General features: G+C 43.6%; 2 protein-coding genes across 9 annotated transcripts in view; one reads left to right on the forward strand and one right to left on the reverse strand.

The window, feature by feature from the left end:
• Positions 1–18,628, reverse strand: part of LOC102410916 (BOLA class I histocompatibility antigen, alpha chain BL3-7) — a 42,932-nt gene that overhangs the window by 2,518 nt on the left and 21,786 nt on the right. For 2 of the 8 annotated variants that reach the window (XM_044938297.2, XM_044938302.2), the window contains exons 2-8: positions 11,874–12,170; positions 9,633–9,908; positions 8,539–8,814; positions 8,327–8,422; positions 7,876–7,926; positions 7,477–7,515; positions 774–6,972 (exon numbers count right to left, since the gene is read on the reverse strand). In XM_044938297.2, coding sequence (XP_044794232.1) covers positions 7,511–7,515; positions 7,876–7,926; positions 8,327–8,422; positions 8,539–8,814; positions 9,633–9,908; positions 11,874–12,170 — 1,001 coding nt within the window. In that variant the 3' untranslated portion in view covers positions 774–6,972; positions 7,477–7,510. The other 6 variants (XM_044938299.2, XM_044938298.2, XM_044938303.2 and 3 more) reach the window with 5 other exon arrangements.
• Positions 15,988–16,620, forward strand: LOC102411469 (mitochondrial import receptor subunit TOM20 homolog). Its single transcript, XM_044938314.2, has one exon. It carries the CDS (start codon positions 15,988–15,990, stop codon positions 16,423–16,425), a length of 438 nt encoding a protein of 145 aa, XP_044794249.2. The 3' UTR covers positions 16,426–16,620.

Below are 18,628 nucleotides of genomic sequence, written 5' to 3' on the forward strand. Positions count from 1 at the left end.
GATATATCTATATACTTATGGCTGATTTACCTTGTTGTACAGCAGAAATCAACACAACATTGTAAAGCAATTATCCTCCATTAAAAAAATTTTTTAATACTACTTTATTTCAAAGTTGAAAAAAGCCTAACTGCTTATTAAAATTGAATATACTCAATTCTTTTACTCCCCCCTCCAAATTCTATACTTCAGGATAGAGATGAGCAAAGGAGTCTGTATTTTAGATAGCTTTCTGTGAGTGGTTGAGAAAGTGGGCTTTGTACTTACCACACTTAATTTTATATTATAGAATGTTTTGGTGGCCTTCCTTTGTGGCTCAGCTGGTAAAGAATCAGCCTGCAATGTGGGAGACCTGGGTTTGATCCCTGGGTTGGGAAGATCCCTAGGAGAAGGGAACAGCTACCCACTCCAATATTCTGGCCTGGAGAATTCCATGGACTATATAGTCCATGGGGTCTCAAAGAGTTGGACACGACTGAGTGACTTTCACTCACTCACTCTTTTCGTATCATTTATACTTAGACTATATCTAGAGAATCTAATATTCAATTACTCAATTAAATGTTCCCTTTACTCCTTACTTTGCAACCCTATAATATTCTAAGAGTAAACATAAATTAATAGAGTTGGTAAGAAGAGGAGAAAAAAAAGAGATTTTCTTTCCCCCAATACTACGACCAGTATATTTTTCCTTATACTGACAATATCCTCCTCATTCACTTTCATCTCTGACAAACTGATCTATTTTGTTATATTCCATTTCTTAGTCCACATTTTCATTTTTGTTCACATTTATTGCTAATATATTTGTTTGACATTTAACCTGTTACGTGTCAAAGAATTTACACAAATAATGGTGCAAGATAAAGGAACAGCTGGGAGCAGATGTGTAAGTACAAGTGGGCAAAAGACAATATGATTGAGAACCTCAAGAAACAATAGATAGTACATAAAACTTCAATATTTTAAATTGTAAAACAGAAAATAAAACAACCCAGATATTTTATGTAAAGAGAAAAATGACAAGCTTGAAAATCCCATCATGGAGCATTAAGAATCAGATTTACTCTCTTGTCTTACACAATGATGAATTCAGATAAACATATGAAACAACAGTATTCAGACCCTGGACATCAGGCAGCACAAGCACCGTGGCTTCTACAAATAAGAAAACGAAAGCGGCAAGGCCTACAATTGTCCAGTTTCCTTCCTGGAGAGAGCTTCCAGGACACAGTGTGGGAAGGGAGGAGCCCTAAGAGAGCCCAGCAGTCCCAGTGAGTTAAGGGGACAGAGTTGAGAATTGCAGAGACCCGGATGTTAGAATTAGCAGACAGTGACAATAAAAGTTACTATAGATTATTATAGGACTTCCCTGGTGGTCCAGTGGTTAAGACTCTGCCTTCCAATGCAGGGACCATGGGTTTGATCCCTCGTCAGGGAACTAAGATCCCATACATTGCACAGTGCAGTCAATTAAAAAAAATTACTATAAATGTACTCCTTATGTTCAAAAAGTTATACCAGAGACATGAAATATGTTTAAAAGATCACAATTAAAATTCTAGAGATGAAAATGTCTGAGATAAAAATACACTGGATGTGTATTGGTAGACTGGTAGATTATGGTAGATGTGTAATGGTAGATTTGACATTGCAGAAGAAAGAATCAGTGACCTTGAAGACATAAACATAGAAACTTCCCAAAATTACATGAAGTAATAATTATTAAAGTGTATTATTAAGTTTGGAACATACGTTCAAGCAACATTATTTGTAACAACCAAAACATAGAAATAACCTAAATGTCTATGAACACATGAATGAATGAATAAATAAAAGGTGATATATCCACATAATGCAATATTATTTGACCATGGAAAGGAATGAAGTACTGATTCATGCTACAAGGGGGATGAACTTTTAAAGTATTTTGCTTTGTGAAGGAAGTCAGTCACCAAAGATTGACATTGTATTATTCCATTTATCTAATGGGTCCATTTCTTCGAAGAGTCAGACACGACATGGTGACTGAACAACAATGGGTCCTTAATAAGTGAATCTAGAAAGACAGAAAGTAGATTTGTAGTTGCCTAGGGCTCAGGGAATGCTGGGCGGAAATGGGGATGACTGCTGAGAAATAATGGATGTGTGGTGATGAAAATGTTTTTGAAAATGTTTTTGGAGTGATGAGAATGTTCTAAAATTGATGTGTGGTATTTGTTGCGTTAGCTCCATGAACATAGTGAAAACTACTGAGTTTAAATGATTGAATAATATATGTGAATTATATCTAAAAAAAACTGTTCTAATGAAAGTGATGGCTCAATTAAATGAAATACAAATGCCAGAACTGCCATGGCAGTTTGTAGAAAGAAAGATGAAAAGGTTCAGAGAAGGGGGCACGCTAATCTGAATCTACGCTATAGAACTGGAAAACACACAGGTGACTGTTTCCTTGGAGAGACCCAAAGGATACTGTTTATCAGGCAATAAGGAATGCACACGTAAGGGGAGTATCAAGCTCATTGTGTCTGTCCTTGGCGAGCTGGGGCTGACTCTAGGAGATAATATCACAGAACTTAGCATTAATGTCTCCTTAGCATTAGTGGGGATAATAAGATCCCAGAAAGCCAGAGGACAGGTGACAGCAAGTAAGAAACCAAGTGAGCAGAATCGTCAAAATAGCCATCATTGTCAGAATTGAAACCAGAGAAATTCTGACTGTGAGGAATTTTGGAAATGGGTAACAGACCATTATACTCCTTGGGGCAAGATAGAAGGGCAGCTTACAAGAGTGTTGCCTAATATTTGAACCAGTAGAAGAATGACAAATAAGCTGAAGGCTGAGATAAACGGCCTCAATAGAAAGTTATGATTCCTTGACCAGTTTCCAGATCTGAGCCAGATCTCAGACCCAGAATCCATTAATTAGATAGTTTCTGTAACACTATAGCAGGTGTGGTACATTAGTAATTCCCCAAGTCCTTCACTAAAGGAATCAACGGCCACAATACACTGAAAAAAGAAAATGCCCAGATCTTTGCTAGGCTTATCAGACCCAGAGTCCAGTTTGACACTCCTAGAGAACCAAAGCACCGCCATGGACTCCCATTAGAAAAGACGTATGAGGACTCAATGGACTTGAGTTTGAGTGAACTCCAGGAGTTAGTGATGGACAGGGAGGCCTGGCGTGCTGTGATTCATGGGGTCCCAAAGAGTCGGACACGACTGAGCGACTGAACTGAACTGAACTGACTGATACGAGGACCAGGAAACAGTTTGTGTCCTGTCTCAGGCCCACCCATGTCTCAGTGGATTCTCTGTGTCCACACACACACACACACACCCCTCCCCCCGCGTTATTATTTCCCCAGTTTCCAAATGCGTCATTGGAATGGCCATGTTTAACAATTGCTGGAACCTCACATTTGTTTAACCTGTGCAATAAAAGCTTGGTGATAATATAGGCCAAGTGGAAGCCCATGAAATAGCCTTTGAACCTTAGCCAGGATAGAAAATTAAAACAATTTTATATCTCAAGGGTAATGAAAGCGCTTAATACCTCTCTTGAATACATAAGGGATGTGGGGTGGAGTGTGGTCCAAACATACTAGCAGTGAATTTGCCAGTCTGGTTCCAGCAAAAATTGGATGGATCATGGTAGATGACAGTGAACTTCTGAGAACTTAACTCGAATTAGCTTAATTGCAGCAGATATGCCAAATGTGATTTTTTAAATTAATTTATTTTTTACTGCACTGCTGGGCTTTTCTCTAGTTGCGCCAAGCAGGGCTTACTCTCCATTTGTTGTGCGCGGGCTCCTCATTGAGCGGGTTTCTCTTGTTTCAGAACACGGGCTCTAGGGGGCGCAGGCTCAGTAGTTTTGGAGCATAGGCTTAGCTGCTCTGCGCATGTGGGATCTTCCTGGACCAGAGATGGAACCCACGTCCCCTGCATTGGCAGGTGGGCTCTTAACCACTGGACCACCAGAGAAATCCTGCAATTGATTATACTGTTACTCTTCCATCCTGGAAATATCACGGATTGATCTTGATCTGGGCTGACTTGTATTCCAGGTAGGATTCTTTCTGCCCTTGCTTCCCACAGAGCATCACTCAGAACTATTATCCAAGGGCTCACACAGTAATGTAAGTATAGAGGTTATACTTCTAGTCATTGGAGCTGAGTGATGGAAAGAACACTAAATTCTACTGGGCCCCCATTAAAAATAACAATATTTGCCTTTTTGGAGGTTCTAGCAAGGGAGTGCAGCTACTCATAATATCCTTGACCAAAGACCAGCCCTCTTCTATCAGGGACGGTCATCCTGTTTGGCCATGCATGCAGCTTCGAGAGGGATACACATGGAGCAATGAGGGGGGAAGGGGACTCCCGCCTAACCAGCCAGATCAGCTGAATCAACCCTGGCGATAAACGAGGTGACAGATGTTGGAACTGGATTGCCCTCACATCCAAAATAATATCAATATTCACATTATTGTGGCAGGACTCTTTCAGTCACAAGTTAACAGTTTTAGCAGAAGAGATTAAATGTGTTGATTTACCTGAGAGGGCAAGGATGGGGCTGACTTGAGACATGACTGGATCCAGGGACTCCAACTTGTCGTCAGATCTCTTTCTCTCTGTTCTTAGGGAAAGTACCCAAGGTCGTCTCTAACCTGCTTCACACTGCCCCGCTTAAACAACTTAAGCAAAAAGATAAATCTCTTTCTCACTGTGTCCATACATAAAGGACCAGAGACAGTTATCCTTGGACCAATCCCTGTTGCTAGGCAGATGTGGTATAATGTGGTTACACCCTGATTGGTCAGGTCTGGGTCATGTGCATCCCTTGGTACATAATAATACTTTCTAAGTTATTTAAGGTCATACTGATTATTAAACCATGTCACTATTAAATAAAAATACCCTTGAGAATTCTTTGATCCATGAGAAAAATGAGAGAACATTAACTATTAACAAAGTTAGCTTTCTTTTCATTTCTTTTCTTTTAGTTTCTAGCTAACAACATTTGACTCTTTTCATCACAAAAGTACTGGGTGGTAAATGGACAGACTCTTGGGTCTCCTGCATTGGCAGGCAGATTCTTTGCCACTGAGCCACTTGCACAGCCTGAAAGTCTGGGTGTCCTCTTTCTCACAACTCAAGACTTAATCCTTTAGGAAATGCTGTAAAGTCCATCTTTAGATATATCCAGTTCTAGTCACTCTGTAATATTTTTCCCTGCCCACATGTGATACAACCACCAACATTTCCAACCTGGACACTGCACTATTTCTACAGTCTCTACTACCGCCTCGTTCACTCTTCACTTCTCAGCTCTGTCCCCAGCACAGCAGCCAGACTGATGCTTCTAAATAGAAGTCACACCGGTCCCTCTTCTCCCAAAACTGTCTCGGAGTGCTACGTCTTCCTCAGAGAAAAGTCAATCCAATATTCTCAAAGCCACATGATCTGCGCACACATGAGACCTCATCTCAGTTCTTCGCTCCACCAGCCACACCTGCGTCCTCTTCACTCTTCCTTGAACACAGATGCTCTCCTGCCCTTGTGCATTTTCAATGAAGCACCTCTGCCTGGACAGAACTTCGCCCAGACCTCCTTGTGGGCATTCCCTCATGTCCTTCACATCTTCACTCAGAAGTCACCTTCTCAATGAGGTCCACTGACCAACCTAGTAACACAGCCACCTTCCCTGTCCCCACACACTCATACTCTGGGTCACCTTCCTCAGAGCACTCACCACCTCGAAGGGAAAACACTCCCTCACTTACTAGGCTCATAATGCACACTCTGCCTCTTCTCACTAGAACAAGCTCCACAGGCCAATAACTTTGCCTGACTTTGGTTTTCTGAAATTTCTTAGATGCAAAAATAATGTGTGATGTATCTGACACAACACATAGATCAGGTGAATGAATGATAAGTGGACAGCACCTCTGTATTCTGTTGGGCTCTGTGCAACCTCATGGACTGTAACCCACCAGGCTCCTCTGTCCATGGGATTTTCCAGGCAAGAATACTGGGGAGTGGGTTGCCATTTCCTTCTCCAAGGGATCTTCGTGACCCAGGGATCAAACCCGGGTCTCCTGCATTGTGGGCAGACTCTGTACCACCTGAGTCACCAGGGAAGTCCATATTCTAAAGGCAGTATCTTTATTAACGTAGCCAGGGCCACATGCTGTCTTGCGGCAGCTACAGCACAACGTTTACTCTGACTGGTGTCAGTGCTGCCTTGCTTTTCTCACAAGTGCTGCTCTCCCTCCCTCCCCCAGCAACCCTCCTGCACACCACAGCACACAAACTCATGTCCCACTCGAGAAAGCGATGGTCCTTGACCTATGGGTCCTATTTCCCAAACCACGGCAAATCTAAATTAGACTCAGCTTTATAAACCCATGAGTCTGGATTTGAGCCACCACTAGCACTTCTAGAGCTAAGAGCACAGAAAACAGCCCTGGAAGAGGGGTAAGAGCTGGATGACTCATTTCTTTAGACCACAGACACTACAGTGAGCAGGGGCCCCCTGAGCCTTGTGGGGACAATGACAGGCAAAAATTACTCCTGCTCCTGTAGCGATGGGGGACACCTAGAGGAAATTAAGCCTAGAATCCATATGCAAGAACAAGAAGAGTAAGGCTCTATAGAAATAAAGAAGAAAAAAAAATCAACACCTAAAAGATGAGGACTGAGGACCAGACCCAGTCCTGAGCCCTGGTTGACCCGGCCACATAAGGTCCTCACTGGCCACAGTCCAGAAGACAAGACAAGGTTCAGGTGATGTCTCAGCCCTTGTGATCACGGGTCCTGGGGAGACAAGGTTCTACTGAAGAGACAAGGACAAAGGAGTTGAATGATGAGAACAGCAGCGACCATATCAAAGTCCATGATGCTCTGACTGGGCCCAGGCCCCATCCACACTCAGCTCCTCACAGCCTTCTCCTGCCCCACCTGCAACAGAGTCAGCATAGCAAACACTTAGATTTTAAAAGGTTCTCAGCACTTCCAATCATTTCTCTCACAATTTAAGAATCTTCCTAGCCTTTAATTAACCCACCAACCCCACCTCATGACAAGAATCAGAAAAAACAAATTCAGGACTCCCCTGGTGGTCCAGTGGTTAAGAATCCGCCTGCCAACGCAGGAGACACAGGTTCGATCCCCACCCCGGGAAGATTCCACACGCCGTGGAGCAATTCAGTCTATGCGCCACTACTGCTGAACAGAAGCCATTGTAACGAGAAGCCCCTGCGCCACAACTAGAGAAAGCCAGCGGCAGCAACAAAGACTCAGGGCCAAAAATAGATAAGTAAATAGAAAAAATGAATTCATATCCAGATTCCTACTTTCAATAAGGAGTAAGAAGTTGCAACTCAGTGTAACATGGAGTTAAGACAAGGATAGAGACTGCCCAGCCCCACCTCGTCACAAAGGAGGGTGGGGGCATAAACAAACCTTGTATCACTCAGTTCCAGACAAAGCCGTTCTCTTAGACTGTGAAAGAAAATAATCATGAACAAATTCAGGTCAGTCATCACAAAAGGTCATTCCCAACAGCCCCCCATGTGCTCAAATGTCTCATCAAAGAATCTCCATCACCCAGTGTGTCCCCTCTGCCCCAAGTTCTCTCCCACAGGGGGTCCCGTAAGAGCCTCACTTTTAGGATCAGTGAGAGCATCAGAGCCCAGAGCACTGTTGCTGCCTGGGGGAGAACAATCCAGAACCTGGCAGAAGTCCAGAGATGGGGCTAAAGAAGGAATCACAGGGTGGGTGAGCTCCCCCATTGGCTCCCATCTGCACTATTCCAAGGGTCTCAGGGTTTGCCACCAGACCCTACCTATGCTTGGTACTTACTTGCAGTCTGAAAGTAGGTTCTATTTTTTCCATTTGTAGACTGATAATATCCTGTGAGAAGCCAGGCAGAAGACAGGTCATGAGCCACTAAAGAAACCACCTAGTCCCACACCCCAGGGAAGTTTCCCAAACTGTGACTGAAAACCCAGGGCGGAACCAAAACCATGAAGAAAGTAGGTATGCAGGGCCTGAACCAACCACCTGCCCAGAGGCCTGTCCTCACAGTGACCTTCCCTGACCTTCAATGTCCCCATCACCAGATTCATCACATTGATACTGGTCTCCATTTTCACATGTGCCTTACAAAGAATAAGTGCAAGCAAAAAGCCCCAGACTTACCAAGCACAAGTGTGTGGAGGTTACTTTCCAGTAACGAGGCAGGCAAACTTCTACCTGGGCTTGAAACCCCCAGTGAGACAAGAAAACTCAGATCCCTCCCTCCCTTCCCTACCTGAGAGCTTCTTTATCCAGATCACAGCTCTAGTGACCACGAGGAGAACCAGGACAACAATGATGCCTGTGATGGGGACGGAGGTCTTCAGAGGTTCTGTGGAAGAAAGGAAAGGGGCCCTGACCTCAGGCATGAATCCTAACCTTGCTGAAGTTCTCCTGAAGGCTCCTGATTACCTGATAATAAGGTTGACCATCCATCCCCCTCCTTACCCCATCTCAGGGTGAGGGGCTCCTGAAGCCCCTCGTGCTGCACACGGCACGTGTATCTCTGCTCCTCTCCAGAACGCACCACCAGGGCCGCCCACTTCTGGAAGGTTCCGTCTCCTGAAGGCCTGGTCTCCACAAGCTCCATGTCCTGCGTCTGGTCCTCTCCCTCACATTGCCAGGTCAGTGAGATCTCCTCAGGGTAGAAGCCTAGGGCCCAGCACCTCAGGGTGACCTCACGGTCAGAGATGCGGTGATGAGTCATGTGTGTTTTGGGAGGCTCTGTGGTACACAAAGCAGGGAGGGCACAGGCCAGGTTTGTTGAGTAGCATCGACTCCAAAGACCAAGCCACCACAACTCCTGATGGCTCATCTGCCAACCAGTGGGAGAAAGGGAACTTCCTCTATCTGAGGGTAGAGGGACCCACAGTAAGCTGAGCCAGCTTCAAGTCAAGGGTGTGGGAACTCAGTCTAACGTTATCCTCCAGGATAAGAACCCCTTCAAAGGCTCTCGACTCGTTTATCAAGTCTTTGGTCAATGTTTTCTAGATACAGGTGTGTATCTAGTGGGAAAGTGCCAAAAGGATGAGAAATCTTCAAGACTCTATGAAGCAGCTCTGTGTCCTCCTGAGAGTAGTTTCCTTGGCACTAATAAGAATGAGTGGCTCAGGGAACCTCCCTGGTGGTCCAATGGTTAAGACTCCATACTTCCACTGCAGGGGGTTTGGGTTCAATTCCTGGTCAGGGAAGTAAGATTCCACATACCGTGAGGTGTGGTAAAAAACAGAAACAAAAATCCAACATTGTGAATCAACTATACTTCAGCAAAATAAATTTTAAAAAAATTAAAAAATAAAGAATGGGTGGATCAGATGGCACTGCCCAGGAGACTCAAGATAGGAAGTCCCCCCACCCCACATCTGTGGCTTGTAGGGAAGTCATCATCAGCACATTGGCCCTAGCCGTCCCATGTTAAATATCTCACACCCCTGTGCTGGGTCAGTTCTGGAGGAGACACCCTCACCCACACTCTGCAGAGAAAATGGCCCAAGCCGGGGATGGGGGAAGGGCTGAAAGGGTGGGCTGTGGGAAGTCATTACCAGTGCGGTTCAAGCTCTCCCCTCCAAACTTCAAGTATCTCCGCAACCACAGGATGCATTCCTTCTCCAAGTAGTTCCTGTCTCTCTCTATGAAGTTCCCACCGGCCTCCCATTTTTGTTTGGTGTACTGAGCAACGAATGTGGCTGCTGTGTATTGCAGAGGGTCCATATGCAAGCTCAGGTAGTCCTCACCATCATAGCCATACTGCCAGTGCCACGCAGTCCTGCCATCCTCCAGGAGCTCACAGCCGTAGGTGAACTGGAGGGTGTGGGGGCCTGCCCAGCCCCAGGACAGTGGTGTCAGCCAGTGTCAGTTGGGCACAGTCTGCCCCCAAGGCCTCCCACCCAAGGTTCCAGCCCCCCCATACCTTCCCATCTCTTATCTTCTCCTTAGAGGACATTCAAATTCCATAGACAAACTAGTTTTGCCCTAATAACGATCTCTTTTCATTATAGTCAGTTCTGCTGTGAGGAATGGTCTATGGTTGGTTCCAGGAGGTATTGAAAAGGCCATGGATTGGGAGTTACAGATTTGAACTCTGCCATGAACTGTGTGATCTGGGCAAGTTATTCATTCTACATTTATCTTGTATAAATGGAGGGTTAGATTGTGACCTAACAGGTCTCTTCTAGGCTAACAGCCTCAGAGTCTAAGCTCAAGTTCCTGAGAACAGGACCACACTTCACAGCATTAACACAGGAGGGGACAATGTACTGAGTAGTTTTCCTTGACAGCTATGGACCAAATTTTATCCCTCCAATATTCACTATGTTGAACCCCTAACCCTTGATGTAACTATATTCGGAGATACTAGGAAGTAATTAAGTTTAAATGAAGTCATGAGAGTGGCGCCCTAATCCAACAGGGACAAGAGGGGTTAAGGAGCTCTCTCCCTCACTCCATGGGCACACACCAAGGAAAGCGAGAATGTGGCTGACTGCAAGCCAGGAAGTGAGCCCTCACCACAGAGAACCCTGCTGAATCTTGCCCTTGGACCTTCCAGTCTCTAGAACAGTCAGAAGATAAATTTCTGGTGCTTAAATCATGCAGTCTGTGGTATTTTGTCATGGTAGGCCAAGCAGACTAATATTCATACTGTTGTTGTTTAATCGCTAAGTCAGGTCACTTGCTGTTTAGTCACTAGGCTGTGTCCAGCTCTTTTGCAACCACTTAGCGACTAAAGGACAACAACACGAGACACTAGAGAAAGCAAATAGCATCAACAAGTCCAAACTGCTGAAAAATTTCTCAAATGAATTTCAAAGTCAAATATGAATAAATCTGAGATCACTGCAGCCTGGGTTCAGCACACACGCTTCTAGGTTTCCACAGATTCCCAGCTCAAGTTCCTAGTCTAACAAACTTGCATACTCTAACTTTATTGTGTACCATCACTCTCTTCTTATACTGTGAGCCCTTGAAAGGCAGAGTCTACATCAGTGCCTGTAAAGTAACCATCGGATAAACCTTTGTTGAATTCATGTTCCTAGAAGGATCAACTGGTAAAAGCTGAGCAGCCTCAGTATTCAGCTTGAATTATACTTCTCACTGGCTTATGCCTTGATTGGGCTTCAAGGCCCTTTACAAACTTGTTTCAACAGACCTAAACTCTCAAGAGCCATTAACTAGAAATGATTAAATTTCAGTCCATCCCTTGAGCTAAGACAAATCCTACCCCATGACTTGCTCCACCCTAATTTCCTACTGCTTGGAACATCTTTTATGTTCTTCATAGACCTAAGTAATACATATCCACCAGGTTCTATATAAAGTTCTGCCTCATTCATGAAACTCTGACCACTGGGGTATCTCATCTATGAATCTCAGTAAACTATGGCATTCAAGGAGGTTCCTGTTTTTGACATCTCTGGGTATGCAGTGAAAGGTCAATAAACTTTTCACAGAAGTGTGAGTACCTGCCCATATGAATTATAAGCTCTTTGAAGACAAACATCAGTTTATACTTTTCTGGGTCCCCATTTCTAGCACTCAAAAGATGTTCAGCATATATCCATGACCCAATAAAACTGCTTAATTAATCTATTAATTATTAATTCTTGTCACACAGACCCTACACCATTGTGATCAGACCAGCTCAGCTTTCATTCTCAAGTGATAACTTGTACATGTTCTTCTGCCCCAGCCTGACCCTATGGGAACACTTGTCAAGAGCCTTTCACCCCTGGGGATTGGTACGAAGTGACAAGCACCACTTCCCTCTGCTTCTCTGAGGCACCTACTTGTTTGCTTTAGTGCCAGCGCTCTGTTCAGACCATCCTCCTTGGTTTGGTTGTAATATTGCTGCACATTCCTCAGATTTAAGTTGAAAATCTTCATCCGACTTGTGAAGATCTTGGTCTCATCATCAAAGTAACTTGGCTCCTCCCTCAACCAATGAACACAAGACTTTGCCTTCATCTCTTCACTATCATAGCGAATGAAGGGCTGGTTGTCCACGAAGCCAAAAGCCATAAATGAAGAGACTCCTGGACCCGGTTCAGACACAACTGAGTAGAAATACTGCAGAGAGTGTGATCCTGAGGTGAGAACAAGCGACAGTGGGTCAGAGCGAGCTCCAGAATTTACCGTGTGAGGATCTAGGGAATGAGCGTGTGTCTAATAGGAGACATGGCCCACAACATAAAACAATGAAAAGACAATTATACTCCTCTGCATAAGTGAATATATACAGGGTAAGATTGATTTACTTTAAGGAATTAGCTGGCAAGCCCAAATCTGCAAGGCAGAGCTGCATGTTGGATACCTAAGGAAGACACGATATTGCAGCTTATGTCCAAAGGCAGTCTGAAAGTAGAATTCACTCTTCCTCAGACCTGTCTTCCCCTTAAGGCCTTCAAATGATCAGATAAGGACTACCCACATTACCAGCTAGGGCAGTAGTCCAGAACCTTTTTGGAACCAGATTCATGGAAGACAGTTTTTCCATGGCCCCAGGGTGGGGGGGATGAGAGCGAAGTGCAAATTTTTAAAAACTGAAGTACAGTTGCTTTACAACATTGTGTTGGTTTCAGGTGTACAGCATAGTGATTCAGTATTCTGAAAAATTATATTCCATAACAGATTAAAGATCATGCATATAATTTCCTGTGCTGTACAACAAATCCTTGTTGCTTATCTACTTTACTTAGTTTGTATCTACTAATCCCGTATCCCTAATTTGTCCCTCCTCTGTTCTCTCCTCTTTGTAATCTCAAATTTGATTTCTATGTCTGTGAGTCTGTTTCTGTTTTATAGGTACATTCATTTGTATTATTTTTCAATTCCAAATATAAGTAATCTCAAATAGTATTTTTGTCTGACATTTCACTAAATATAATATTTTCTAGGTCTAGTCACACTGCTATAAATGGCAGTTAAAATACATACATTTTAGTTTATACATTAATTTATGAAGTTATATTGAACATAATTCCATGTTTATCTGCCAGTTGAATTCATTCTTCTGTAAATTATTCATAGCGTTTCTGTTTTTAACAGCATTGTTCTTTTTTCAGAAGAACCTCTGCACTTCTACCCCTTGACATGGGCTCCTCCTCTGATGAATAAAGTCCCTCTCACTGTGAACTGACTCTGACCCCACTCAGATCTAGACTCCATTGAGAAGCACCTACTGAGTTCAGAGGTCGTTCCTGAGGACCCAGTGGACACGCAAGCCAGCAGTCCCTGTCTGCTCTCTGCTGATCCCTACTGTGACCCTGCACCTAACAGGGGCTATGCAGGGAGCAAGGCTGTGGTTAGATGTTCGGAGACACTGAACTCCAGGGAGTGATTGTGGAGAGGGAAAACAACAAAAACAAGAGCAAAAGGAAGACACTGAGCACAAACTCCCCTTTATTCTAAGGCTCAGCCAAGCAGCCATAGCTGGATGACTTTCCATTCAGGCAGATAGGAAATGTATAAATATGGAAATGTTTACACCATAGTCCTATTAAAGCACTCACACCACTGAACGCCTACACAGAAACTGTTTCCTAAAAATTATCATTGTGCTGGAGCATTTCCTCTGTGATCTGCCGTTATTTAATTATTTTAATGACTGTATGAAGTAGCTGCTTAAATTCCATGTTAGAGGTGAGAAAACTGAAGCTTAGTAGCAAAGCTTTATTTAGAACCCATTTCTCAAAAAAAAAGAACCCATTTCTCCTCCTCTCTTGCTCATAAATAGGTAAGACTTAAAAAAATTCACCCTGCCAGATATGTTTCAGATATGTCAAGAATTTGTTTCATTTTCCATGAGTTGTTACTTGTTGGTCTGGAAACATTTTACCCAGTAATTAAGTCATGAGTCTGGCTTTCCTTCTGGCTTTCTTGGTACACTTCTAGAGTCTGGAGCACAATAATAGCTGCTGAGAAACTGTGCTAGGAGACCTGTGGCTGGAAACAATGGTTTTGCAAATAACCTGCATGTAGGAAAATGCAAAAATTGTAGCTTAGTGGGTGGTGAGAGTTTTGCATACTGTCCCTATGGGGTTTTCCTGGATGAGCCATATTTAAACAAACACTTCAGTGAAGCCCTTTCGCCATATGAATAAAAGATGAATGTGTGTGCTACGTTATTTTCTTTCAGTTCTGTCATTAATCAAGCTTGTGATCAATTTTTTTAAAGTTATTTAAAATATTTTATCTCATCTTTTTGGATTTGTTTCTGTAAATTCGTATACTCAACATAATGTACAGCTATAATGGAATATGCACATACTTTGTAAATAAATAAACACACTCTAAATTGTAAAGAAAGATGATCTAAAACCTTGAATACCATCCATCCCAAATTTTTGCTTCTGGCTGTGCCTTTGCCCTTGCAAAGACTTCAAAAGTAAAAGCGCAAGTGTTAGTCGCTCCCTCCTGAACGACCGCATAGACTGTTCAGTTCAGTTTAGTTCAGTCGCTCAGTTGTGTCCGACTCTCTGCGACCGCAGATAGACTGTAGCCTGCCAAAATCCTGGGGGATTCTCCAGGCAAGAATACTGGAGTGGGAAACCAGGAACATCTATTCTGAGCAAGACTACAGAATTATGACTTCTGACCTGGTTCAGAGATCTGCCAACTTCTTTCTTGTTTACGCTGCTGCTGCTGCTGCTAAGTCGCTTCAGTCGTGTTCGACTCTGCGACCCCAAAGAGGGCAGCCCACCAGGCTCCTCCACCCACGGGATTCTCCAGGCAAGAATACTGGAGTAGGTTGCCATTTTTCTCCTCTTGTTTACACTAGCTGCCCTTATTGACAGAGCCCGCACAAATAAGCCAGTGACGGCCTGCACCAAGATTTTGGAAAGTCACCACTAAGCTTCCAGTGATCTGAAAAATTCCACTCTCGGCCGGTTTCAGCTTCTTCCACTCTCCCAGCCCGCCACCCCTCGCTCCCAACTCACGGGTTTGTGTCTCTGGCAGGTATGCTAGGAAGAAATGCAAGAGGACAGGGCCCCACAGCATCGCCTTGGCTGTTCCGATTGGCCCCAAGACTTCCGGGCACGGCTGTGGCACACAGCTCGGAGACCACAGGCTTCACTCGAGCTCTGGACCGCATTAGGGGTTGCGCCTTACGGGAACTGAAACCGCTTGAGAGCGCAAGAAATAGTCGCGGTGGGAGGCGGAAACTACTACAGAGCACCAGTCACTCAGCGATAAACTGGTCAGGAACACATGTGCGGAACTGAAGCTGAATTTGGAGAAAACGAAAGCCCCAGCATATGGCATCCCGCATAGCCAATGCCACAGCAAGTCAGCCAGTAGCCCAGGACAGGTCTAGATGGAACCCACCAGCTTGGACTTCAGATCCTAGCCGGGCCTCTCCGCTTCGGAGCCTTGGTTTCTTCCTCATCCAAATGCAAATAAGGTTAATCTGTATTTGGAAAACTAGGGAGAAGTTAAGAGTGACTAGCAGGACTGAAGCGACTTAGCAGCAGCAGCAGCAGCTTGGAAAAATGTAGCCATATATATGTTAAGTGGGGGAACGTGATAAACAAATAATTAAAACTGAATTGATAGCCATGTCAAAAAAAAAAGAAAAACAAGGAGCATTAAGGCATTCCCTGGCGGTCCAGTGGTTTGGACTAGGCGCCTTCCCTGCTGAGGACCGCGGGGCAAGGAAAAAAACAATTACGTGTTTAGGGAGGAAATCGACAATAAAGACACAAAAATAAGGTTCTCACTTGGGGCGATTTATGGTGTGAACTGCCACTCATTTAAAATGCCCCATTAGGTCCCTCGCGGCGGGCGGCGGGCGGCGGGCGGCGGGCGTCGGGACTGAGCCGCGCACTCGGATCCGAGGCTTCGCGGTCAACGGCTTCTTTGCGGGCCCCGCCGCAGCCGACCCGGCTCCTCGGTGGAGAGAAGATGGTGGGCCGAAACAGCGCCATCGCCGCCGGCGTTTCCGGGGCCCTTTTCATCGGTTACTGCATTTACTTCGACCGCAAGAGACGAAGTGACCCCAACTTCAAGAACAGGCTGCGAGAACGAAGAAAGAAACAGAAGCTTGCCAAGGAGAGAGCTGGGCTTTCCAAGTTACCTGACCTTAAAGATGCTGAAGCCGTTCAGAAATTCTTTCTAGAAGAAATACAGCTTGGTGAAGAATTACTAGCTCAAGGTGAATATGAGAAGGGTGTGGACCATCTGATAAATGCGGTTGCTGTGTGTGGACAGCCACAGCAGGTGCTGCAAGTGTGGCAACAAACTTTTCCACCACCAGTGTTCCAGATGCTTCTGACTAAGCTTCCAACAATTAGTCAGAGAATTGTAAGTGCTCAGAGCTTGGCTGAAGATTATGTGGAATGAGAAACAAATGTCAACATAATGATCTCAATTAAAACATATTTTTAAAATCTTAACTCAGAAGATGATCGGCTCTGGGGGAGTAAGGGCAGATAAGCTTGTTATGGACTGTCCTCCACAGTGAAGTCTACCAAAGTTAATTTTTACTTTGTGTAGATCCATTTGTCTGTTTTATTTATTTTTCCCAGTGAAAAGTGTATTTTGATAGCTTTTCATTTTATAAATACACTACGAATTACTGAAATATGCATTTTGTTTATTCTTAAAATGTGTGATTAGAATGTACATATAACATCCCATCACTTACATTAAAAATACCCGGTGCTTAGTTTTGAAAGATAGGCCCCAAAAAATGTAGAAGAAAACTGAAGAATATACTTGTTTTGCTCTACATCAGAAAGTTGGCTGGAAACTTGTGTTGATCACAACTGAGCATTAAGAGATTATTTCTTTCCATTTAATCTCTTAAATATGTGTAATGTGCTGCTATGCTATAATAACAACTTCACCCCCTCCCTTGAAATGTTTTCTTTAAATCAATGGGTTTGATGTATTCTGGATATTTACCTCCTTGTATTTTAGATACATGTAGTTGCGGATAGCACCAGGAATTGGATGTCTATACCTTCTTAATCTGGCTGAGTAAGCTTTACGTTAATGTCTGCCCACTTGCCTCATATATAAACTGAGGAAATGAGTGTGCTAATTCAGCTTCTAATTCCTTTGGTTCTGTGCAGCATTTTCAAATCCCTCTTTCTGACGGAAATACCTGTTTGGGTAGCCAGCCCTTGCGTTTTTTTATACTCTGAATTTCGCATGCTTGCCTGACTTAGTATTTCTGGTTTTTTAAAAGGTATAACGTGTTGATTTTCACTGAAATCATGGTTCTGTCACTACTTTTGTAAATTAACCTGAACCGTAACCTTCACGGTAACTGGGACAATATGCTTGTAAAAGTGTTTGTTCCCTTTTGCTTTTATCCTCAGTGTACCTCCTTAATCCCCTACCAACCCTTATCTTGTATGAGAATAAGGTGTAACTTTGTGGCTGAAGACTTGAATGAAGATAATGGGACCTTTTATTCTCTAAATAGTGACATATTATCTGCAGCCACAGATTAAATATCAGACCTAAGAATAAAGATCCTTGGTACTTAAAATAAAATAAAATAAAAAAATAAAATGTCCCATTAGTCACACTGGCAGTCCTGTTATCAGGACAAACATATATCAAATCATCATTCCTCCATGTTTAATGAATATGTTATAGGTTAATTTCATCTGAAACACTGGAGGGAAAATAAAATGTTCAATTAAAATAAATCCAGCAGGATTACTGTTTAAGCCAGAAACTACTAAGAGGAATTTGGAAGGGGCGGTTCCTTCCCCTGCTCTGGAGGAAAAGAGACCACCACTGAGTCAGAGTTGCCTCAGAGTAAGCTCTTTTCCATGGCTTGGCAGTTTAAGGGGAGAAGGTTCAAACCCCCACATTAGGGTTGAGGCAAGGACGTGGAGCCAAGAGAAAGATGAAAAAACAAAGTACATCGCCTTTCTATCTCCTCCTGGCTTTTTGTCATCTGGAGAGAATTTTTAAAATAAGCCAACCCTGGTTCCTCTTTATCTCTTTCCTCTCATGTTCCTGTAACATAAACAGGAACAAGCAGCACCAACTGTGCTCAGAAATCTCCTTAGCTATATAACCAGTTTCATTTCTTACAAATTCTCCAGGAGATAATTTAGCTAAGCTTTCCACTACTATCAATACTTAACAAAGATTTCCCCCTTTTCTATTTTCCAATAAGATGTTCCTCATTTTCTTCTGAACTCTCACTGGCAGAGTTCTCAAAGCCCTGGTTTCTACCAAGTCTGTTCACAGAAACGTAGGCTTTCTCCAACAGGCTTTTCTTTTGGCAGCACAGGAAGGCTTGCAGGATCTTAGTTCCCCAACCAGGGATCAAACCCAGCAGTGAAAGCACAGCCAAAAAATAAAAATGTTAGAAGTCTGTCGTGCTTCAGTCCATGGTGTCCCAGAGCTGGACACAATTGAGTGAGTGAACAACACGATATTAGTTATAGGTTTTTCATAAATGCTCTTTTATCAGGTTAAGGAAGTTCCCCCTGTGGCAGACAGACTCTAAGATGACCCCCAACGATCTTCTTCTAATAGTTATGACCTTTTATCATCCCCCACCTTGAGACTGTCTCTG

Source organism: Bubalus bubalis, chromosome 2 (genome assembly GCF_019923935.1).
Source record: "Bubalus bubalis isolate 160015118507 breed Murrah chromosome 2, NDDB_SH_1, whole genome shotgun sequence".
Classification (NCBI taxonomy): domain Eukaryota; kingdom Metazoa; phylum Chordata; class Mammalia; order Artiodactyla; family Bovidae; genus Bubalus; species Bubalus bubalis.

What these genes read in the sequence shown, in the direction of transcription:
- LOC102411469 (XM_044938314.2), top strand. Translation starts at nt 15,988, where the DNA reads ATGGTGGGCCGAAACAGCGCCATCGCCGCCGGCGTTTCCGGGGCCCTT.